This window comes from Struthio camelus, chromosome 18 (genome assembly GCF_040807025.1).
Source record: "Struthio camelus isolate bStrCam1 chromosome 18, bStrCam1.hap1, whole genome shotgun sequence".
Taxonomy (NCBI): domain Eukaryota; kingdom Metazoa; phylum Chordata; class Aves; order Struthioniformes; family Struthionidae; genus Struthio; species Struthio camelus.
The window spans coordinates 9,734,878-9,758,411 of record NC_090959.1 but is presented as its reverse complement, the minus strand read 5'-3'; the positions used below and the strand labels follow the sequence as shown (position 1 = coordinate 9,758,411).

The 23,534-nt window shown below is 48.1% G+C and overlaps 1 protein-coding gene across 1 annotated transcript in view; it reads left to right on the top strand.

Annotated features, from left to right (window-relative positions):
* Positions 1-22,504, top strand: part of B4GALT5 (beta-1,4-galactosyltransferase 5) — a 42,881-nt gene extending 20,377 nt beyond the window's left edge. Inside the window, exons 2-9 of the mRNA XM_068912305.1 lie at positions 7,824-7,958; positions 12,188-12,301; positions 13,264-13,388; positions 14,020-14,136; positions 14,892-15,079; positions 15,368-15,490; positions 16,201-16,302; positions 19,225-22,504. Of these exons, the coding sequence (XP_068768406.1) occupies positions 7,824-7,958; positions 12,188-12,301; positions 13,264-13,388; positions 14,020-14,136; positions 14,892-15,079; positions 15,368-15,490; positions 16,201-16,302; positions 19,225-19,372 (1,052 nt within the window). The 3' untranslated portion in view covers positions 19,373-22,504. The remainder of the gene's footprint in view (positions 1-7,823; positions 7,959-12,187; positions 12,302-13,263; positions 13,389-14,019; positions 14,137-14,891; positions 15,080-15,367; positions 15,491-16,200; positions 16,303-19,224) is intronic.
* Positions 22,505-23,534: the final 1,030 nt, after the last annotated feature.

Sequence of the window (23,534 nt, the reverse complement as noted above, 5' to 3'; positions counted from 1 at the left end):
GCTGCTTGGCCACGGTGCCCGGCACGCAGGAATTTCCCCCGCTTCGTCTCCTAACGAGCCTGAGGAACAAACGCCGAGCTGTGAATGTTCGCTGCCGGCTCGCCAGCGGCCGGGTGAGCGCTGCCTGTTGAAGAGGTTAGCAACCCTCTCCCTCCGCCTGCTGAAGGGCCTTTCCTGGCGCCCTTAACTGTGCGCCGCCCGCCAAAGGGAAGCGGGGTCCCGGCGAGGAGGGCAGGCCGGCGGCGCTCGCCCTGCTAGACCGGGAGAGCTCCGCGTACGGGGCGGGATGGAGAATAAACGAGGGATGCAGTCATGTGGAATTGCATCCCTTGAACTGCAATTAAAGTAGGAGAGTCAGAATCTCGCTAGGAAGGGTAATATTTAACTTGGGCAAACGCTTGTTATGCTCTGGGCTCCGGCCGGCCCGCCTCGCTTCGCCCTTCCTCGCAAAGAGGCGTCGCAGCCCGTGAGCGAAGCTCTTCTGGGGGTTGTCCGAGTATAAAAGCAGCCCTGCTGTTTCCTCGGAGTCCTGCGCGGTCTTGCCGGTGTTTCCCAGAGGTACTGCCCTGGTGTGCAGATAAATTATGCCCTCGTTTCTTTGCCTACAGCGTTGCTTGCGTAGGGCCACGTATCAAGTGTGTCGGGTGCTCGAGCCCTTGCTGTCGGTTTAACTGAGCCTGCCTGTCTAGGGATACATGTCTTAAAATATTCAGCTCTCGCCCGCAACTTTGGAAGCGCCCCCGATGCTCCCTTTGGCTCCCCAGCACCTTCCGTTGCCCTTCGTTGCCTATCAGGGTGAAAGGCTTGTTCACATGAGTGCTTGAGCGGATAAAATGCTCTGTTGGTTGTGTTGGAAATCCAAATTTTCCTGTATGTACAGGATGCCTCGCGTTACACAAAAACCTTAGCTCAGCCAGGAGCTGTGGGATTGCTGCTGGGATTGCTAGTGAAGCTTGCCCTCTCACTGTGCAGATTATTCTGTAGTCCTTAAATTCTTACTCTCTGTTTTTTTTTTTTTTTTTTTTACTTGATGAAGCCTCCACAGATTAATTTTTCTGAGGCAGCTGAGACGCACACACCCATATCTGTGCGCAAAATCCCAGCAGTCAGGTTTTGGTGAAACATTGCTGCAGTCTCTGATCTTTGCCCGCTTGCTTCATGCACGTGCCGGCTGATAACTTGCCAATTTTGGGGAAGGGTGGTTTGTAATTACCAGCTCCGTGCTGCTGCGCTGTTAATTCTTAGACTACTTAACGTATCAAATTATTCCTTCCTGTGCTATTTATAGACAAAGGACTAAGTTACAGTAGTGATGTTAATATTGAATTCCCTAAAACCAATAGGAACCTCCTATTTATTATTTTGGCAGCCTGTATATTCAGGGAATACTGTGCTACTGAAATTTGAAGACTAATGGGGACAGGCTTACTAGCCCGTTAGCTATTGGATGCTGCTAAATCTCCTAGTCAGCTTGTTTACTAGTTAAGACCATCTATCATGTGGCAGTTAACTATCTTAGCTGTCTTTCTCTTCCTTGGAGGCTTAGGCTATGGTGAGCACGACTAAAATCCTTTGTATTGCTCATGCTGATGGAGCTGAATTGCTGCTGGGGATCTGCTGGAGGAGCTTAACAAAAGGCTTAATGTAGACATGACTCCGCTCCCTATTCTGTGTCTCTGGGCCCTCTGAAAGGTCCTTGCAGCGGTGGGGATCTGCTCGCGCCCGGGCGGTACAATGGGGCCCTGGCTGTGACTGGAGCTTCTGCACGGCCCCAGGAGCACTGCCTCCACCCGCGCTGCCTGCCACACGTTCCTCTTTCCGATTTTTTTTCTTTGCGTCTCATATGTGCAGTCATAGTGCAAACACAGCTCAGCACTTTGTGTGCTTTCCAAATGTCCAAGGGGGTGGTTCAGCAGTGGTTTCCCCACTGTGTGTTGGTTTACGGCTGCGTTGATTAAAATGCATGCTCTTAGGGCAAGGACTTATGGCATCAACCAGGCTCCTCAGCCTCTCTCATCAGGGGGACGGAGGGAGGCAGCACCTTCTGCCTCTGTCTTGGGTATCAGCCCTTCATGAGGCATTTGCTCTTGCTGGACCCTAGTACTTGAGCTGGCTGCAAGCTACGTTCCAGAAAGCAGCTTTTGGCACGTTAGGTACTTGCTGACCATCCTCCGGGAGGAACAGGATATGGATTCCGGTGAAGCTATATTAAATTCACAAACAGCCCCTATGCCCTTCTGCTGAGCTGAGGCACTAATGAATGGAGAAAAATGCTAAATGCAGCAGAAACCCCTAAATCTTAACGCAAAGGAAGACCCACGTCTTCCTCAGGAAAGCCTGGTGGCTGTGTCGGGAGCTGATAGCATCTGAACGCGTCGCTCCAGCTGCCAGGACTGCAGTGAATCACCTGGCCTCCCTTCCTGCCCCCCTGCCCGCTGGGGAGCGGTTGCCGTTGTCTCTTCGGACCATCTGCTGCGGAGCGCGTTGGTTCGTTAGCGCGACAGCGCGGGTATCTGGCTGCCTCCCCTCGCCGGAGGGATGCTGCAGGAAGCCCTCCTTTCCGCTCCTGGCGGACGTGTGCTGGGGTTGCAAGTGATAAATCTCAGGACTTTTCCCTTCCCATGTTGGTAGCTAGCATGCATCATCCTAGACCTTCTCCAAATAAGCCCCTGAACTTGGAAATTACTCAGCTGCCTCTTCTAGTGCATATCACCAAAGTGAAATTAATTTTCCAAGAGAGAGTCAGCTGTTTCGTAATTAGAAGTGCTCCTAAAATACCAACTGAGAAATGATTACAGGAAGCCTTCAGCACTCGTTTATATAATTGGACTTTACCTTCCCAGCTGAAGTTGTTCCCTCCCTCCGGAGCTCTCGGGCGGCCGCCCGTGAGGCGAGGTGACGGGCCGCGGCTCCCCGGGCGCAGCCGCTGCCAGGACCGAGCTCGGATGCGTCGGCACCCACGTGTTTGAATGCTGGCAGGGTTGACGTGTGCCTTAACAAACCGAGGAAGCTAGGCTTACAGCAGTCACTGCGCAAACGAGTTCGTACCTTTGGGTCTAAGGGGTTTTTTTGTGTGGTTGGGGAGGGTCTATTGGAAATATTTGTAGGAAAAAGGGGACCCTCCACCCGCTGACAGCAGCTAAACCCCTTTTCTCATCCGTGTTCTGCTAGTCAGCAGGCCGCGGTCAGGCCGATTATCGCTGTGCGCGTCCTCTGCAGCGCCTCGCGTTGGAAGGGAATATGGGGGAAGGCTAACAGAGGTTTCTACATCATCCCCCACGATTAGATTAACCGTATCTCGCAGTATGGAGAAGTGCTTTCTAGCTGAAGCCTGGCTCGGCTCGGCCGAGCCCCACGCGCGTGCGCGTTCCTGCCCCGGCGGAAGGGCCCCGTGGGAGCCGCGCGGCCCTTCGGGCTCCTTTGCTGATGGCAGCTGTGGCACTACCGCTCCGGGAAACGCAGCCTGCCGGCTAGCAGAGCCCTCAGCTCTGCGGGGGCACCTAGGTCACGCTTAATACATTTAAAACGTTGCTGGTTTGCTAAGCAGAAGCTAGGGGTATGCAAGGGAAGAGGATTGAATTCAGTACAGAAATTCCAAAATACAAGTATGGGCCCAGCCCTGACCCCCCCACCCCAGCTCCGCTGAACTAGTTTAAGCATTGTGTGGGTATGAAGAGTGAAATGTTTTAAACAACACGTTTCAAATCTGATTCTCTGGCAAAAACGACTCGCATGTTGTGGTAAAGCGCAGGGTTTATTAAGTTCATAGTGGCAGCATCCATCGAATGGTGGCCAGTCGCTCCGGGCGTAGCAAAACGGGCTGTCTTGCCATCCGCTTAGGTCAGCAGGGCCCTCGGGGGGTTCTTTGTCTTTAGTGCCTGGCATGTTGAGAGTACAGCTCTTTGGACAGGTATCCCTTTAATTGCTTGACTTAAAGGGGTTGATATGTGAAAAGCCATTGCAGTGTGCAACAAAGCGTGCGCGTGCTCGCGCTCCCCTGGGGGCGGTAGCTGCTGTGGCAGTCTGAGGATTCCCGCCGCAGCTGCGTGGAAGTCAAAATGAGCAAGTCGTGTCATGTGGCTCTTACGCGGCCATGCTTCGTCTCCCCTGTTGGAGAGCAGGGGAAAACAAACGGCGTGTTCAGCGTGCCGGGCAGACCTCTCTGTTTCTTAGATTAAGCAGGGAGTGGATGCTGATTTGTCTTTCTCATCCTTTCGTGCTTCACCAAACCGGATTCTGCTTTATCCAGCAAGCCGAAGGCATAATGAGGTAGAAAGCTAAATGATTTGTTCAGCCTCAGCAAGTTATGCCTTGCTGCTGTCTCAAACTCCCTGCAAACTGCAAAAGTGCAAGCCTGCTGCCCCCTCCCTTTTCCCTGTCGGGAGCCTGGTCCTGATAAACATCTTAACCCCAGTGGTTTTCACTACCCTTTGGCCGCTCTGTGCGAACGAGGAGAGGAGCTGTGCCTTCTTCCTTGCCCTGAGCTCTCTGGGTTTCTGGAAAGAGATGTGAACTGCCATTAATTCCTCACCGATTTTGTAATCGAGAAGGCTGAGGCGAAGCTGTGCCTTACGCTGTGCCTCGTGAGTCCTGCCTGGGCTGGGCCATCTCGACTCTGGGTGATGCTGTGTGTGACCTCCCTTCCCTGTGCGCTCGGGGCAGTGCTGCCAGCACCTCTTTACCCATGCCGTAAGCGGGGCGAGGTGTTCTTGTAGACCCTCTCCTTAGAAGCTGGCCGCCCCAAGCGTCGGCTCCTAACGTGCCCCCCCTACAACTGAGCCAGAGTTGTCGCATGGGCTAATGAGCTAAAGGAAAAGTTGCTCGAGTCTGGAGTGGTCTGTCGTCACCGCAGACCTGCCTCCTGCCAGCCTTGCGGCAGCGGTGAGCTCAGCCTTTGAGAGCTGCCCCTTAGCTGCCCTGCGTGTCCTGTCTCAGACCAACAAGTACATGCCAGTCTGCTGCCTTGTTCACCCCTAAACCCTAAATAACTCGTTTTTGCTAACTTTTTTTTTTTGAGGTACTCTCATTTCCCTACGTCTCTGCCCAGAGCCGCGTTGCAGCGGAGGCTGGTACGGGCGCGGGCCCTGTCCACGTGCCGAGCGGCTAGCGTGCTCGTCTGCCAGCACGGGAAGATCTCGGGCTGCCTGTGAGGCTTTATGTGCAGAATTTTTAACAAGCACAAACAGTTTGCCTCTGGCTTGTGGTATTGCATCAAAATGCCAGGTTTTCCTTGGGGGTTATCCCTCGGGGGTCTGCGAGGATGAATTTCCCTTCTTTCTGCCCAAGAGCAGGCCTCGCCACATGTGGCAGTAAGCGCAGTAGGAACGTCTTGCCAAGAAACTGCACTAGAGCACATGTTTACTTTGTAGTGGTCATTAAACTATCCAGTAATTATTCTTTGTTGTATAGGTAGTCCTAGAACAGGGCAGGTTAACAAAGTGAATTTAGCTAGAGCTTTAGCTCAAGCAGCTCTTGCTTATTGCTGTGCCAGTGTAATAAATCACTTAGATAATGGCTAACTGGGTTAGGAAAACTGCTTCAGCTGAAAAATTTGGGGCAAATTAATCCTTCTGGATGAGTTTGCGTTTGCATTATGCACTCTTACGACTGCTACCACTGTCACCAGCGCAAAAGGGTATACGTATGGGAGGGGAGGGACTGGAAATGTGCATTTAAAATGGTATCTGAAGCAATTTAGTTGCCAAGCACTTATTGCAACCTAACCCCCTTGTTTCTCGATGCTTGCACAGTTGAACGCCTTTAGCTGCTCAAGCTGTCTGTTGTTGAGGCAATGTGTCTCTGCAGCCAGCCTGCGCAGGGCCGTGGATACCATGTCTGGAATGACAAGCTAGAAGTAGTTATTACTCCTCCTAGTTATTTAGGCCTTGAAGGCAGTAGTTCTGAATTGCCTGATATTGGAAGCTTATTCATCTGGACATTGATGCTCAAAGAGCTGAACAGGCACACGGGAAAAGTTCTTGCATTGGGCACTGAGAATCTATTTGGTAATTCCTGGACACAGCTCAAAGACCAGTTCTGCATGGGCATGGCTGATGACTCTACAGCTTATGTGCCCTTTCAAATATTTACTTAAGGTGGGGGGGGGGGTTGAAAAGAAAAAGGCTGTGACTGGGAAATGCAACTCAGCAGCCTTCTCAGAAGTTGACTTGAATTCAGTCATATAAGAGGAAATAAAACTTGAATCTATTTGTCAAGTAGGTAGTGTTTATGCAACGACCTTGCTCTCTGATACTGGTACAGTGTCCAGGGTGCCTATCTAATCTTGGCTCCAGGTGACTTCAGCAACGAGCTTTAGCTTCCTGGCACCGGCAGCCACTGATATCAGGCTATTGCAGATTCGTGATATGCCTGGTATAGAGAACTATTACTGCCCTCCCCGTGCAGAGGGTCTCTGTCGATCCCTTGGCTTGTTAGCCTTTTCAGCCCTTCTGCAGTCTTTCTTTTACTCTGTTTTGATTTTGATTATTTATTGGTGTAGGATTAGCCTTTTGAATTTCCCTTCCTCCCTGATTTCAAATCTTCATTCTTGAGTCTAAAATCGTTAAGTCTAACACTTTAATCCGGTGAAAACATAGCTAGAGTTACAGTGCAACGTAGCAAAAGGAGTTGGAGGCTCCTGCGCGCAGAGACTGCAGGTGAACGTCTTGCAGGCTGGGAGGGAGCCACTGACGTCGGGAGGGTTGCGTCTGTCGCTGTTTGCTTTGGGGCTTGTCCTTGTGAGCTCTGTATGTCAGCTTAGCTAAAATTTAAGCAGGCTAAGTCAGAGCAGTAACATGATGTAATGGTCAGTGGAACATGTAGGATAGTGAGGAAAACAACTGAGGCCACTAGCTGGAGAGGGTGTCCCTTGAGACATGACTTCTGCAAAGTGTTACCTGCACCCCGGCTGGAATGGGAAGGGGTTTTACTGGAAGTGCGAGCAGGAGGGTATCACTTAAAGGCTACCTTTACCCTCCCTTACCTCCTGACAGACATACCTGACAGCTCTTGAAGGCCAAGGCGGCCATGTGGGTCACTGCATGCAGACTGTCGTTGCAGTGTTACTGATCAGTGTTTTTTGGCACAAAACGGGCATCTTTTCCAGGCTCATCAATGGGCAAAATAAGAATGGGCAAAGCAGAAGGCCTGGGTAAGCGTGGAGCATTTTAGGCTCAGAGTCATGAAAATGTGGCGTGACGTACCACCACAAGAGAATTTAACTGAAGGAAGTGCCAAAAGCCTTTGGGTTAAGGTGTTTGAATGTCAGGAGGTAGCTTGAAAAACAATAACTCAGGTAAAGCTGAAAAGCACTTACTTTAAATAGTGTGATAGCAAAATAGTGGCATGCATTGATTTAAGGTGAGCTCAAAGACTGTCAAAATGAAATTGTTCTTACCTCATCTGTTGTACCCTCGGACACATGGGAGCAGGCCTCTGACCCTGCGGTCTAGGAAGGGATGTTCTCGTCCAGTCGTGCAGCTTAGTTTTCTCCTATAATGATAGCTCCTAATTAGACTTCTGCACTTGCATAGCAAAACATATTGTTGTTTAACCTCTCGTACTGAATTACAGCCTGCATTGTTAGCATCGGCCATATAAGTTCCTCTTATTAATCGGATGGGTTTCAAAACATGCCTCACGCCTACGCTTTAGAACTCGTGCACCTTTACTAGCTTTCATCAGGTAACCTCGGCACGTGTGACCCAGGGATCCTCAGGGCAGAAGGAAGCCAAGTCCTGGAAATGATTCCAGGAGACTTGTATTTCTCTTTCCTACAAAAACTTGATGCTCATGGAAATATTTTTTTTTTTCCCTCCTTGCAGTGAACACCTACCTCTTCATGATGCAAGCCCAAGGCATCATGATTCGTGAAAACATGAGAACAATAGGAGCTCAGGTCTATGAGCAGGTGGTCCGCAGTGCCTACGCCAAGAGGAACAGCAGCGTGAATGACTCAGGTATATCTTTAATAATTGTCACTTTGATTAAAATTTCCATGTTCACTAGATGTCAAGTTGACCTGAACTGCTCTCCGTTAAAGGAATTTACTTATGTTGGTAAATGCAGAGTGGGAACTTCAATTAATTGGTTTTCTCTACTTATTATTTATTCAAATCCCTTTAACTTGTATAAAGGGTAGAAATCTTGAAAGATCTCAAATTACTGGATATTGAGCCAAAAACCTCTTTGCTTTTCAGGAGTTCAGCTTGTTAGCTTTAACCAGTCTGAGGATAAAGACTTTAAAAAACAGTTGTGCAGGGATCTGGCTTTATATTCAAAAATGCCTTCACAAACATGCTCACACAGCCATCACCTCAAGTACACAGAAGAGCCCACATTCATAAGCTTCACTCTTCCCCTGCAAGGATGAACTGAAATGACTTGGCTGCCACAGATCTGCCACAGATAATATATTGAACTCTGGGTGGAATGACGGGATGAGAGTAACAGGCTCTGACTCATGACTCTTTTCCACCCGTAATGTAATGTTAGGAAAGGATTTACTGGTTTAATTGCATCATAAGTTTTGGTGTAAACAGGGTATGCTGAAAGCATAAATGCATGTGCTTGCATATAACACAGCATGAGGCATTTCCTTGCGACTGTGGACGGGGCAAGCAGGTGTCACGCTGAGAGTGTACTTTCTTGTGTTTATATGTAACTAGGGAATTGGGAGATGATGGTTCCCTGGTATGTTTTGCGTTAGGCTTTGGTGATGCTGGTGAAGCTTAACTGTAGGTTTCGTCAGCAAGGGCTGATAAAGATTTAAAAGGCTCAATTTTTTCCGTATGAAAAATGCAGTATCCTTACTACTCAGCCTCCCCTCTGGAAAAGCACCCGCTCCTGGAGTACTGAGTAGATGGTACAGCTGTTGTTCCAGTGCAGTTGTGTTTTGAGTAAGAAAGGGGAAGAAAGGGGAAACTTCCAAACACTGCAAGTGTCATGTCCTGCATAATCTTCTCCTCTGCTGCTGAAGTCAGCCAGAGCTGCCAACTCTATCTGTTTTAAGGCTGGGAACATCAACTAAAAAAGTCACCCTGTGAGGAAGTAGCTAGTAGTGAGAACTGAAGAAGAGGAAGGTCAGGTGCTTTACTGCCGCTGCTTGTGGCAAGCAAAGCCTCCGTCGCCCTGCTGAGCCTCGTGGGCTGTTCCCTGCCACCCTCCAGGCTGTGAGCCCTCTGCAGACCTGCTATGAATCTCTTCTGCATGTGGTGGACAGGGAAACGGTTGCCACGTTAGCCACTCTGATACAGTTATTACTGCTACTGAAATAAATGGCTTTGCTTGTGCTTCAGATCCTTTTCAACTCTGCAGGCTTGGGTTTATACCCCTTCTGTTCAGGAAGCTTGGAGCAGTAATGACAGCTTTAATGCACACAAGTGCTATATAACATCATTATGCGACCTTCCTGGTAAGAAGGCCAAGGAGTGCATGTGTGATGCTGGCCGTGACTTTGGGAAGGTGTGTGGAGCTGTGGCCACAAGCATTGCCTTAACACTGCAGTCATTGTCTTCCCACCCTGTTTTCTGGAGCTTCTTTACTCAAAATGTCATCTTCCTATCTCCTTGGTGCCTCCTGGAGGTGACAGATGAGGCAATACGCAGGTTCCAAACTGTTTCTTGCCTTACAAGACCCAGTTGCTCCTCTCTGGTCATCAGCTGGGTCCCTGCTCCAGCCTCGCAGCAGCATCTGGGAAGCAGGAAGCAGCTAATGCTTTCTGAGCAGCAGCCTCTCCTAAATGGCACATCTGTCCTCAAGACACGGCCAGAACGGAGTGGCTTGTCACACAGTGCTGTCTTGTGTGCATGTCTTCCCTGGACCTTTGGTTTTAATTCCTAGGGCAGAATGCTTAACGATGTCCAGTCCTGAATGACAAGGTGCAGGCTGGCCTGCTGCAAGCACAGGGTGTTTCCGCCTACCCTTCCATGTTTCTTTTTTGCCCTTCTTAGCTTTTTCCTTTTCTATAAATTACTTCCTCATTTGAATAACTTTTAAAGCATCTGGTATTAGATGTAATAACCAGTTTCCTATTCACTGAGATAAGAGGTGTCCCTTCTGTGCTTTTGCAAGCAAAATAGGCAGCGCTTCGTGCAAAGAGGTGGAACTGAGCTTCGTTCTGCATTGTCAGCACGTGGTTAGAGAGCCAAACTGAGTATTGAGAGCTATATTCTTGTAATATGAGTTTAATGGGAATCTGATTATTAAAATTTAGTCATCGCAGTAATAAGCATCCAAGTTGATATTTATTGTATTTGAAAAGCCCTTAGGTTCTGTTTGCAAGTCCGTCTTGAATCTAGCTGGGATAGTTTGGGTGCCACTTAGTCTAACGGATAAACAGTACTAATGATGTGATACTATGTGCTAGCAAAAGAAAGCAAGCTGAAATCAGACCAGGTAATGACTTTTCTTAAATGATCTGAATGAAAGATTTTGACCTTGTAGGTAAAGACAACCTTACCTGCTTTGCCTTATAAAAATTAAATCATTCATTCCTCCCTTCTGAGATATCATTAAAGTGTTTTTTTTTTTAATGCAGTATGTTTATGCAATTACTTAAATGTGCATATCTTAAAATAAATCTGATTTAGATTCTTAACTCCTAACATTATAGCAAAAAGAGTGTGTCAGCTACTTTAAATTACTCTCAGGATAAAATGTGCAAGACTTTCTTGTATCAATATCTTTTGAACCTAAATACATGCTTTAGTTATTTGAAAGATTATAACTGCTGGTTTAAAAAAAATGCGATTTACACTGTGTTTAGTAAAATAACTTAAAATGCTGGCTGCCTACTGTAAATGTGCTGTATGTGAGTAGATCACCTGCAGCCATTGCTAAGCTACTTCAACAGCTCTTGGGGAGGGAGAAACACTAAACCTGCTTTGTCTTTAGGTGCCTGAATAACAGATGGTTTGTAGCATGGTTATGAGAAACCAGGACTGCTTTTGCTTTGAGTTAGTCTAGCGAATGTCAGTGCACTCGCATGTGCTTGTACAGTCAGCTCGGTATAAATGCCCTTTAAGGGTAAGGGAGCTGGGGAGGATCAGGCCTGTTTGACCTCGCCGGTCGGGAGCACAAGGGAGATGGTCTACCTCAGGCTTCTGATGTGTGATAGGACTTGGCGCTCTTAGTCTGAAACAGCTGCTTTTTGGGACCCCTGTGGGAACGAGGGGTTTTAAGGTTGAAGCTCCTGCCCTTGGTGCCATGGGATCAAAAGGCAAACCCTCTGCTAAGCGTTTGATCCTCTCAGAAAGCGGAGATGCAGCATCCTGCTGCAGTAGTTGATATGAAACTATGGAAGCCAAACCTTGTTCTAGCACCTGAAATAAAGGTCACAGCTGGCCAGCTAGCCTTATGCAAAACTGATGCTTTTTGGTTGTGTAACCACAGAAAGCAGAAGTTTGTAGTTGCACAAAAACTTTCCTTAAAACATCTAAAGGTGTAGCATGTTGAAGGGTTTTTACCCAGAAGGTAAAAGGAATTGAGCAGATGATGGCTCTGAAGAAATGTGCTCTTCTGGACACTGCTGGGACCTGCTGCAGTGTGGGAACACCTCTGCTTTTATGTGATGTTAACCAAGTGAAAGGCTGCATGTAATACAATAGTTCTTACTGATCCTTTCAAGAGAGTAATGGGAAGCAGGATTTTGCCAAGCAGGCTGCTGCTTCTGGGGTCGCTGCTGGCTGCTAGGATGTGCCTGGGGACTGTCCTCCCTGTGAGCCTGTGCTAGGAGAGGACCCATTCGAGGAGCGCTTTGCCCCTGCTGCAGCCCTTCAGGGACAAAGTATTAAATAACTTTCCCTTTCAAGGGCCATGTGCTCCTTCAGTTTGATCTATTTGTGCTACCTGAACGTGAAGCTCAGAATCAGTCCTCGGACCAGAAAAGGGGCAGGTTCCTCTGCGGTGGCCTGGTCTGACGCACCCAGGGTTTCTCCTGCCACCCCACAGCTTCCCTCTGACGCCATGCGGAGGAAAGCTCAGCTGGGTGGTGGTGGTGAGACGAGGACTCGTGCTGCGTGGGGACGCCCATGACAGTCCAGGACGTGCTCAGCCTTGGGTGGCTTTGGGGATAAGGTGGCCAGCTGAAGGGAGGCGCTTGCAATGGTGTGGGGAGGTGGGTGGAAAAACTGAAAGCTTATAGTTAAAGTAGATCTTGGTGTTTTTTTTTTTTTCCCCTCCACCCTAGATTATCCTCTTGATTTGAATCACAATGAAACCTTTCTGCAAGCCACGACTTTTCTTCCTGAAGATTTTACCTACTTTCCAAACCATACCTGTCCTGAGAGACTCCCTTCTATGAGTGAGTAGCACCGTGCCCTGTCTGTGGCATCACAGCCTTTGTCCCAGCTCACGTCAACCCCCATGTCCCAGCCGGGAGCCCCTTCTGTGCTGGTGCAGGTTGTGCATGCCTTATTTTGGGAGGCTGGCACCTGAGCCTGGAGTATTGCCTATGAGGGGGCTTGAATTTCTGCTTTAGCTGACAGCACCGGTGCCCCCTTTACCTGCTCCTGCATGTTTTTGGATTTGTGTATTCTGGCATTTTTCCCCTCCTGGCTTGTTAGTATTTCACCTTTTTCTATTTAGCACCTATCCAGAGGGTGGGAATGGGGAATGAATGGAAGGGCTGTTCTGCAGCTGCAGTTTTCCTCCGGGAAATCATTGTTTACCAGATTGCCCAAATTAATCCCTGCTGCGTCTGAGGCGCTTCTCCTTTCCGAAGCCAGAACCCATCGCTTGGCAAATGCAAACAAAAGAAGAATTGTGCCCTGCGAGTCGATGGAAAGGCTTGGCCAGCCCTTTTCCATCGACAGTGCTGGGCCTGGCAGGCGGCAGGGTGGTCGCCCCTTCACCTCTCTGGCGCTCACTGGCGTTTGCCAGCACGGGCCGGTCCCAGCCCTGGTGCTGTCAGACACGAGTGAACCACCGAGCTGTCCCGGGTGGTGAAACTGGGCCTGAATTCCTCTTGGCTGTAGCAGATCTGGAGGGGTGCTGGTTTGCAATGCAGAGAGCCTCATCCAGCAAGGGGCGCGAAGACTTGAGCAGAGCTGGGCTGCGGAGAGGGGCAAGGTCGAGTCACGCCAGTGGTATTTCCCAATCGTATTTGGTGTTTGGGGAAAGAACGAACTGTTTGCGTTCAGCACTAGGGCCAAATGCAGGAGCGAAATGTCAGAGCACCGACTAGGGTAGGAGCCGAGCAGCACCTCCTCGTGCTCGGACGGGAGCCCTCACCTCTTCCTCTGCTTCTCTCTGCTGCGTCTGCAGAGGGCCCCATTGATGTAAATATGAGCGAAATCACGATGGCAGATATCCACCAGTTCTTCTCGAAAGACCCTTCTATCAAGCTAGGAGGCCACTGGAAGCCGAATGACTGTCTGCCTCGCTGGAAGGTAAAATGGGAATTCAGAGGCACCGTGTCCGTACCCTTGCTGAGTGCAGCAGGAAGGAGGACTCCTGGTCCGGTGGCAGGGAGCCATTAGTGGGAAGCTCCAGCATTTTCATCTTGGATATGCTGTAGCTCCAGACAAATGAGTGTAAGGCTCCCTGAAACACAGGACTGCAGTGCCTGGAGATGAAAAGCGCTGAAATCAAGGGCTGCTGTTGTGACGCATGAGTCAGCCCTGGCTTTCTGCAAGGACTGCTGAGGAGGCAGGCAGTGAACTTGCCTGTCCGGTTCCCAGCTGACGAGCCTCTGACTTGTCTGGTCTGGGGACACTTGACCCAGAGATGGAGGTGGCATTGCTGGGGACTCCTGTCTTTCAGGGCGGTGGCCTCTGGGCAGCGCAGTACCAGGGCCTGGCCCTGCTTTTGCTCTCCCTGCTTCATGGGTGGAGGCAACGAATATAGGGGTTATTAGTCTCGCTTAAGGCCCGGATTGCGTTTAATCTCGCCAAAGCGACAGTTTCCCAAAAGGTGAATATCAAAGTTTCCAACCAGCAGCGATGTAGGAGTTAAAAGGGTCTGTGGGCTGCCAAGAGCTCTCTTTCCTGATGTGGTAATGGATGGTTTTTCCCTGTCCAGGTGGCGATCCTAATTCCGTTCCGCAATCGTTACGAGCATCTTCCGGTCCTTTTCAGGCACCTGATTCCAATGCTGCAGCGTCAACGTTTACAATTCGCGTTTTACGTTGTTGAGCAAGTAAGTCAGTCCTGCGTGCATGCGGCGGGTGCTTCCCAGCGCGTTTGTTGGTGGAGGCAGCCACAAGCATGTGAAGCGTGCTGCAATAGAAACGCGTGCCAGAGCATCGACGTGCAGCCAAAGCCACAAGTGTAGCGCTGCTTTGTGTCCCAAGGAGCTTACTTGCCAGATCACGTAATTTAAACATTAGAAGGTTTGTGCACGAGTGCTTCTCGGTTAATATTGCAAAGTTGAAATTGTCCCATTCTGTCTCAAAGTGGCTCAACTGAGATGTGTCCCTAGAAATTAGACTAGTTTTCATCTAAAATATAAAGTAGAGATCCAGTTTTGTGTGTGCTTTTTAATTCTGTATTGGAGACATGAAAAAAAAATCTTCGAACCAGGTATTTTCAGCAGAAATAACACTGCATTCTTGTCTGTGTGAACCTGTCACCTAAGCTATCTGCCCTTGCATACCCTGTTAAAATACCACCAAACTTAGCTTTCCTTGGCCTTTTGGACAGTGTCGGGTAAAGAGATTGATCCAAGTTGTATTTTTCAGGAATCTGGCTAGTAATACTTTAACATCATTTTTTTTACAGTTTTATAAAAATGGAATATTCAAGTCTTGGAACAGATAAACTAGTGATATTGACCAAAACCAATACATCCTTTTCTTTTGAGCAACTGAATTGGGAGCCAATTGCACTTTGTATTCTCAGTCTCACTCCTTTGGATCGGCCTTGCCTTGAGAAGGAACTCTCTGTCTTTCCTAGGCTGGTAACCAGCCCTTTAACCGTGCCATGCTCTTCAATGTTGGCTTTCGGGAAGCAATGAAGGACTTGGATTGGGATTGTCTCATCTTTCACGATGTGGACCACATACCAGAAAATGACCGTAACTATTACGGATGTGGGCAGATGCCAAGACACTTTGCAGCCAAGCTGGATAAGTACATGTATCTGTAAGCACCAGTCTTCCTCTGTGCTATAGTGATAGATAAGAAGCCAGTGTTAGATTTTTTTTTTTTTTTTTAAAGGACAGAAGATGGATTTCGGTTTGTTTCTCAGGCTTTGTGCAAAGTAAACATAAAAGAGAAATAGAAGAAAACATCGTCATTGCTCATGGGCTTTATTTGTTGCAACTGGGAGAATCGCTGCTCTGACAAGCTTTGAGCAAGCAATTGGATCAGCCCTGAACTGCAGTGACGGCCGTCTCTTCACCCTCGTCTAATCCCTTCTCTCTGTTTTAGGCTCCCGTACAATGAGTTCTTTGGTGGAGTGAGTGGCCTGACTGTAGAGCAGTTTCAGAAAATCAATGGTTTCCCCAACGCGTTCTGGGGCTGGGGTGGAGAGGACGACGACCTTTGGAACAGGTACTGCCGCGTCCTGAGACGGGATGACGGGCAGGGCTCCTGCAGCAGTGCTGCAAGCCGCTTGACCTGTGGGTGCGGGCAGTGCTGCCCAGGCCCGTGGGGCATGTCACTGACTTCAAGAATTCAGGGACCTGGTTTTGAATGCAGCGCACTGATTTTTGTCAGCCTCCGAGCGTACATGATAATGTTGTCTCTTAGATTGTCTTTCCATTGTGATTATATTGGACAAGGTTGCGTGTGAAGAGAAGTATTTTTGCCTCTTGCAGCCAGTGCTGTGCTGGGCTGTACCCTACTTGCCTGGCCTGGGGAATGGTTGGCCTGATTTTAGGTGAATTGATGGGAAATGTGTTTGAGTGGGTGGCATCCCAGTCTGCTCAAGCAATAGATTGGATGCAGACAGAAAAACACTGGTTGTGAAATTACTGGCCTCATATGCAGTATCCCATGATGATGATGTCAAACTGATCCTCGGCTGAACTCCTGAAACCTTGAGGCGCTGAGCACAGTGTAACTTGCCTGGAGCTTAGACTGAAGTGGGGAAATTTGCAGTTTATCTACTTGGTAGAAAGGAAAAGTTACTGTAGGAGCTGCAAGAGCACTACTTGTGCAGCCTTGGCAAGCACTGAAGGCAGAGCAAATGCAACAGTTGATTTTTTTTTTCTTCCTTTTTTCTTTTTTTTTTCTTTTTGTTTCTCCTCTTTCTAATGCAGAGTGCAGTTTGCAGGCTATTCGGTGACTCGACCAGAAGGAGACACAGGGAAATACAAATCAATTCCCCATCATCATCGGGGAGAAGTGCAGTTCCTAGGAAGGCAAGTGAAACTTTAAAGGGCTTTGGGAATTAAAAAAAAATTAAAAACAAAAAAAATTAAATTTTTGTGTTTTTAAAAAAAAAAAAAAAAAAAGTCTGTACTGTGTACAAGGTTCCCTGCAGCTGTCTAAGGGCAATTACAACCTTAACTTATGAAGGAAGCTTTGACTGTAGGAAGATAAGGGAGGCAGAACACTGCCTGGATTCTTCTGGCGTGTTTAGTGCCCTGCGGCCTTAAGACAAGGAGTCCTTACTTTGTGATTGTAGCTTCTTGAATGTCATCCAAGAGGCTGGGTTGCCAGCACTGCAGCCTGGCTTGGGACATCTCCTGTATCTGGAGGGGGATGTTTCTAAAGGAGTAGTTAATACCGAATATCAAAGCAGTTTCTGTTTTTTCTAGAAGATCTTGATTTAAATGTTTCAGGAAAGCATTGCTTAGCTTGCAGAAGGCAGATAGCAGAGCGCTTTCCTGGTGTATCATTGCTAAAGCATCAGGTGTCCCTGGAAGTTCTAACAGAATCTAACAGAAACACTGAGTTTGCATTAAGAATACTATTGCTGTTGCAGAAGCAACATCTCCCTGCTACGTTGCTCCTCAGTAGAGGAAAATATTCTGTGTTTTCAGTTGGGGGGTGGCACTTGCATTGCTTTCATCTCATAATGAAGTGTGTGAATGGGAAGATGGCGTGCAGCTCCCAGCCCACTCCTTCCTCCAGACGCTGAGATGGAGCAACAACAGTCGTGACTCTGATATACGTGCTAATTCTGCTAGTGCTGCCTCTTTACTCCAAGCTGGGGGTGAATATACGGATCCCCTGAATTCAGGACTTGCCTTCTTGTGAGACTTTAGACATCTGTGAGGAGAAATAATGGCCCCTGCACCTAGGAGGACGAGCACTGCATGAACACTTTGTCTTTTTTCTCAAAAAGCTAAATTCTTCCTGGAGCTCTCTAGGAGGGCTCTAATGCCTTCATCCATGAGCCAGAGCTGTCTGAGCGTACAGCGGTTCAATGAGTGGCCGCTGTTGCCAGGGGACCTTGGTGGAATTTGAGCCTTCTAAAAGCTATGCACCAGAAAACCAGAGAGGTATCTTTTTTGCAAACAACTGCAGGAATTAACACTTGTAGGTCATGAGCTGCTGCATAGTGCAAGCTCTATTCTGAACGGGGGCTCCTGTGTGTGGCTGGCAGGACAAGGGAGAGCAAGGAGGGCTTGTTTTGCAAATACTATTTGAACTAGCTGCCAATTCAGAGGAGAAATGAACTTATGTGCTGGTCTTCAGTCTCTTCCTACAGCAGATTCTTTCTTTAGGGAGTTTCCATTTAAGGTTATATGTAAGCTTTAGCTCTAGTTTTCATTTCTCTTTTGGACGAAACAGCTGGCAAGAGATGCTTCTCGTTTCCTTTTTGCAAAGATCAAAAAAGTCAGTTTTGGTTTTTAAAAAGCCATGCTCAGCCAAATCTCTGAAGCATAATGGATGGGAGTTTGGGAGGAATGAGCCCTCATTTTTGTGCTGGCTGAGCACAGGTGTCCTGTGTGGTGGGTGGCGGGAGCCAAGGGTATTTCAGTCTTTCTTCCCTGGGCTCTTTGCTGAGAGCAGGTGTTACAGCTCGTACCTGGCATAGCCGACCACTACTCCTCGTGCTCACAGTGAGGAAAAGATAGTTTCTCTTCAAACACTGTGAAAGCCTTCTGAACTAACACTTCCTCAGCTTCCTTCTGGCTCCAGCCACAAGCCTTGTTTAGCGTGAGGCTTAGCTCTGGATGCGCGGCGCTCGCTGGCATGCTACGGGAGGGAGCGATCTGTGGTGGAGAGGGGCAAAGCAGCTGCTCGCCCCTGCGCATCTTGCGGGGTTTGAAAATGAGCTTAACGCCCTCATTGCTGAGTATTCCCATCTCTTCCACCACTCCTGGAGCAGGCAGCCTTAGCGTAGGGCAAATCTCAGCCTAGATGCTGTTTGGGGGGTTTTGGAGGAGTGGGATTGTTTCACTCCTTCCAACTTGCACCTCCAGCAAGAGCTTTGCTTCCAGCATTCCTCTCTGTCCGGTGGCACCGCAGCTCTTCCCAGCCGGGCGCAGAGTTGGGGGGAACCTGACACCCAATGTTTCGCCAAACGCTTTCCATCTTCACTGGAAAAACTGTTTCCTGCCAGTGTCCTCGTACTGTGACCTCCCTGAAGCCAGCGTTGGCCCTTCCCTCTTCCATCTGACCCAAAGTCGTCTTCCTCCTCTTGGCATACGTATTCCCTGGTGATCTTGCTGTCTCCTAGCCTCTCATGGTCCCAGTCCCCGCTTCCAGGTGCTCTGAGGTACCTCAGCACTGCTATACTGCAGTACAGAAAATCAGTGGTCGTGGCCTGCCGAGGATGTTTCTGCCGAATTTTTCCTTCTTACCTCAGGTCTTGTGTCTTGTCATGCTGCCTCTAAACTTGATCGAGGCCCTTGTTGTGCACTAGCTGCCATTTCCTTCCCCAAAATATGATTCTTCTAGTTTTACTTCCTCCTCCCCCATCACTCGCAGACTAATACCATTAGTTCTGTGCTTGCGTGGGTGATCCCGTTTCCCAAAGAACGGAAATGACTATGTTGCCTATCACCTTCTGTCTCCCAGATTTTTTGGCTGAGGGGCTTACTGGTCAAGGAGTCCTTCTTGTTTTGGTGAGGCACTGCGTGCAGAAGTTGAACAATTTTGCTCCGTATCACACGGCGTGCTGTAGTTTTGTAAAACGTTTGGGATGTTTCCACGCAAGGAATATTTCAGTGATGACAGTCATCTCTATTAAGGGGTCAGACGTTTTATTCTGTGTTTTCTGATGGGGGTTAACTGTTTTAAGAGTATTTTTGTAGCTGTCAGCCAGACTTTGTGCAGCTCCACGCAATGTGAGGAAGTGAATCTGTTGGTCTCTTGCTCTCTCCAAACAGGTATGCCCTGCTGAGGAAGTCGAAAGAAAGGCAAGCCCTAGATGGTCTCAATAACTTGAACTACTTTCCAAACGTCACATATGACGCCTTGTATAAGAACATCACTGTTAACCTGACACCAGAGCTGGCTCTGGTGAGCGAATATTAAGAGGAGAAAATAACTTTGCTCTGCCCTTCACCAAGAAAGCACCACATTAGACTTTTTTTTTTAAGGGTTATCAGGGACAAGAAATACTTTGTCTAATGAAGGATCACAGTATTTTGGAGAATAAGGCTGAAAGTGCACGCACAAATTGTCCTTGCTGTACCAATCCAACCCGATACTCGTGCAGCGAGCTCAGCAGTCTTTTTCCTTTTCCACCGCTCGCTTTCTGGGTTTTAGGACAATGGTTTGAACTGCTGCTCTCGTCTCACATTCCACCTCCAGCATCTCCAGCACTGGGACTTGCGGCAGACCCGCTTTCCTTTCCGCGAGCCGGCTCGGCCGAGTGACTCTGGCTTCTTGACTGGGACGATCAGAAGCAACTCAGTCAGCAACTGCCCCAGTTGGGAGATTAAACAGGACTTCTGATACTGTTCTACGTTTGTGCAGTTTTTTAAATGACCTGCTTGAAGTATATACAACAGAATCGCTTCTTAAAGAAGTGTAAGTGTAAATATGCTGTGTAAATTGCCCCTTTTTATTTTCTTCTATGGTTCAGATCCAAGCTAGAGGTTTACGTAAGGTCACTCATTTTAGTCCTGGATTCTGTAAACACTTGTGTGTGCATCACTGTACTTGTGCAAGTTGTTCCCTTTTCAGCCAGTGAGACTGCTTGCATGATTTAAGCTATGCATATGCATAAATGTTTGTGGGACAGGGCCCTAAAGTTTAAAATGTGGTGGTTGACAGAGACAGCCATGTCATCACACATTACAGAAATCCTGTGGGTGGCTTTTTCCGGGGAGAGTGAGGAAATGGGAACATTTATGGCAGGGGAGGGGAATCCCATTTCTGTCATTTTTGAAAAATAATGTGTAAATTAGTCTGAAAGCCATATGGAATGAAATCCATTGCCTAGCGCTCTGTATGCCACTCTGATGGCAAGTGTAAGCTTGGCAGACTTGTCGAGTTCACATGCACCCCTCTGAGCACCTGCTGCTCCTCCAGCCAGGAGGCCTCCGCTGCCATGCGCAAGCGCTCGGGGCCGCTTCTCCCACCCATGTGTTGCCCTCAGGATGGGGCAGCTGGTTGCGCTTCATGGGATCTGCCTCAAATTAAGTGTTCTGCAGTGATTCCTCTGAGCTGACATTATGGTTTGGGGTTTGGATTTATGGAATAGTATTTTGTATTTATTGTGTAAATTTAACAGTACACTGAACTAATGTAAATTAGAACTAGGTAGGACACTTGGTTATCAGCCTTAACCACGGGAAAGCACTTGGACAAGTGCAGTTAGTGGGGTAGATTGTCCACAGATTAGTAATAGTGAGAAAAATGAAGGACATATAGATTAAGCTCATGAAAACATGAGGGCCGAGAACTCAAGAGCTTGGTCCAACACCCCATCCGCTCCCCTAAATGTGAAATGTCTCCTCCCTTGTCCCATTTGCCCTTTCTCTTCCTTCTTTACAACTGATTTGGGATTTTGGGGTTGTACCTATGTAAAGGGTTCTTTTTTCTCCCCTCCTCTTCTCCGCGCCCCCCCCCCCCCCCCCCACACTTGGAAAAGTCAGTCCATTAGTTACACAGCATGTACACAGTCATTTTTACTGGACCTCTCTGATTTAAAAATATTTTGGGGGTTGCATTTTAATTATGTATTTATACATAATAATTGTGAGTACTTGACCTCAGAAGTACTTTAACTTTCTTTTTATTGCATTGTTTGCCTTCGGTTTCCTTAACTTTTCATGGTTTACATTGATTTTTCTTGGTTCTGTGGACGTATGATCCCCATACACATCTGTTGTGGGTGTGACTGCCCAGGGCATTCCTAAAGCGTATCAAGAAAGTGTTAGTTTAGAAAACATGGAGTTCTTGTTGTGTTGATCTTATCAGGCAGTATGAGAGGACAGTGAGTCTGCCCTTGAAAAGCGCTGATAAGGCTGTAATTTAGGTTTAAAGTCTTTGAATTTACATGTGCTTTAAAATTGCTTCCTGAGGGAATTCAACATGGTTATTTATAGGCAGAGGTGAGGATTTGCTTTTTACGGCGCATATAGCAATAAAGACCTTTGCTTCTGAATCTTGATCTCAGTTCACGTGGACCCTTTTCAAATGCTAAACCCTCGTTGCCCTGCCCCTCACTTCTTTAATCGTGAGATGTTGCTAGAAACCTGTCTTTGTTTAATGGTGCTTCAAACAAGGAATGTATTTCAACTAGTCCAAGTTCACTACCACAGGAATCATGCATGTGTGTGTGAGTAGGTGTTAAACTACCTTAGTTTGAATCCTCAGCCTTTGTGTACCTGACATCCATTGCACCTTGTGTTGAACAAAGAAAGATGTTACCTCTGCTCAGAAATGCACTTGTTTAAGGTTGGCATAAAAGGGTCCATTTCACCCCCCCAAACCACATCACTGTTCATAGTTCCTTTGTTCTAATCACGTTGAATTTTTTCCCTTTTTAAAATGTGGAATATCTTAAAAAAATGTGCACTGTTAATCTTATCGGCTATGTCAAATACTGTATAGTAAGTGTAACTGTTGAAAAACATACCGTCAAGCGCATGTGCTGTTATGGTGTAAAAATTCTCGTATTAAAGAACTTGTACATATTCTGGCAGCTGAGATTCAACAAGGCCACTCGTTCACCCCTTCCGTGTCACCATCTGTAACCCTGCAGGAGGGCAGGTCATGTTCAATGCGTGTTTTTTGTTTTGTTTTTTAAATGAGTCATATGGGTTTTATTTGCAAAACTATTTATTTACAGCTCATTATTTGTAAAGCTCTGCTCCTCTAAGGGAGGTACTGTCTGAGCAACAGCCACACACTGCTAGTCACTCACCATCAGAAGTGGCTTTAAACTATAAAGTATCTTTCCATCATCATGGCTTTTGAGCTTACTGTTATGTTTTTAAGAGGTGCCAGGGGGATGTTTTTGCACTGAAGACTAGTGTTTTAAAACACACACACACACACACACACACACGCACGCACACACACACACACACACACATACTTTTCGGCAAAGCAATCCTTTGTGTCATTACATTTATTTACCCATGTGTTTGTACATTTTTGTATTTGTTAATTTATGAATGATTTTTTCAGTAAAAATACATATTCAAGAACAAAGGTTGCACTGATTACTTCTTTGCAAGAGCTGGGGTGTGCTTTGGGGGAAGGCAGGGAGGGGGGAAGTGTTTTGCATTGGTGTTGGAGGAGGTGAGACTTGTAAGCCCTGGGAATGTGCTTGTAGCAGCAGGAGAGCAGAGAAGAGCCCCAGTGTCCAAGGTGAGGCTCGGGCCCAACTTGGAGGCGCGTGTCACCGGTGAAATGCAATTTGCAGAAAACAAATAACATAACTGAAGCCTGAGGGGGTGGGTGGATGTGGTAGACAACCAGGTCCAGCCTCTTCCCTCCACCCATTGGCATGACCCATGGCCCAGCCTCTGCTTTTACCAGGAATGGGTGCTGCTAGAGGGCTGTTCCTCCTTGGGGGAATGGATCCAAAAGCTGCCCTGGGCTGCAGTACTTGTGCTCCAATGCTGGGTGCCAGGCTGGACATGCTTCCCCAGAAATGAGCCCAGCCCAAGGTGCTCCTTGCTGTCCAACTTATCTGTATTTGGGAGGGCCTTTTTTCCAAGCATCTCACAAGCATGGCTTGACTGAATGCTTGTGGAGGCACTGGTGGCCTCCTGCCCACCTGGAGGTGGTGGGTTTAGGAAGCTGCCTGGCTGCAGGGTGCCTATGCAGGACCAGGCTGCCCTGAGGTGGGTGTACACCAGCAGGACATCCTGGACCAGCTTTTTCCCTCCCACTCTCCCAGCCCAGGCTGCGTTGCACAGGACAAGCTGGGGAGCGCAGCCCTCGCGATGGCCCTCCAACTCTCTGGATACAGCCTCAGGGCTGCGAGCCACCGAGCTACAACCTGCTGCTGCTGCTTTGGGCGAGGATGCTGCAAGGTGCTACACATGGTCCGGTCAGGCAACTGTATTCAAGGGCTCTGTATGGCTTGGACAAACAGAAATAGGTCGGTATCCACTGGACCACCCACCTTTTGGTTGTGCGGGGCTTGGAGAAGCTGGTGGGGTGGTGGAAGGGGAGGTTTGATCCAAAAGCCATGCAGGCAGGCAAGCTTCCTTGCAACAGCTCTGAAGTATCT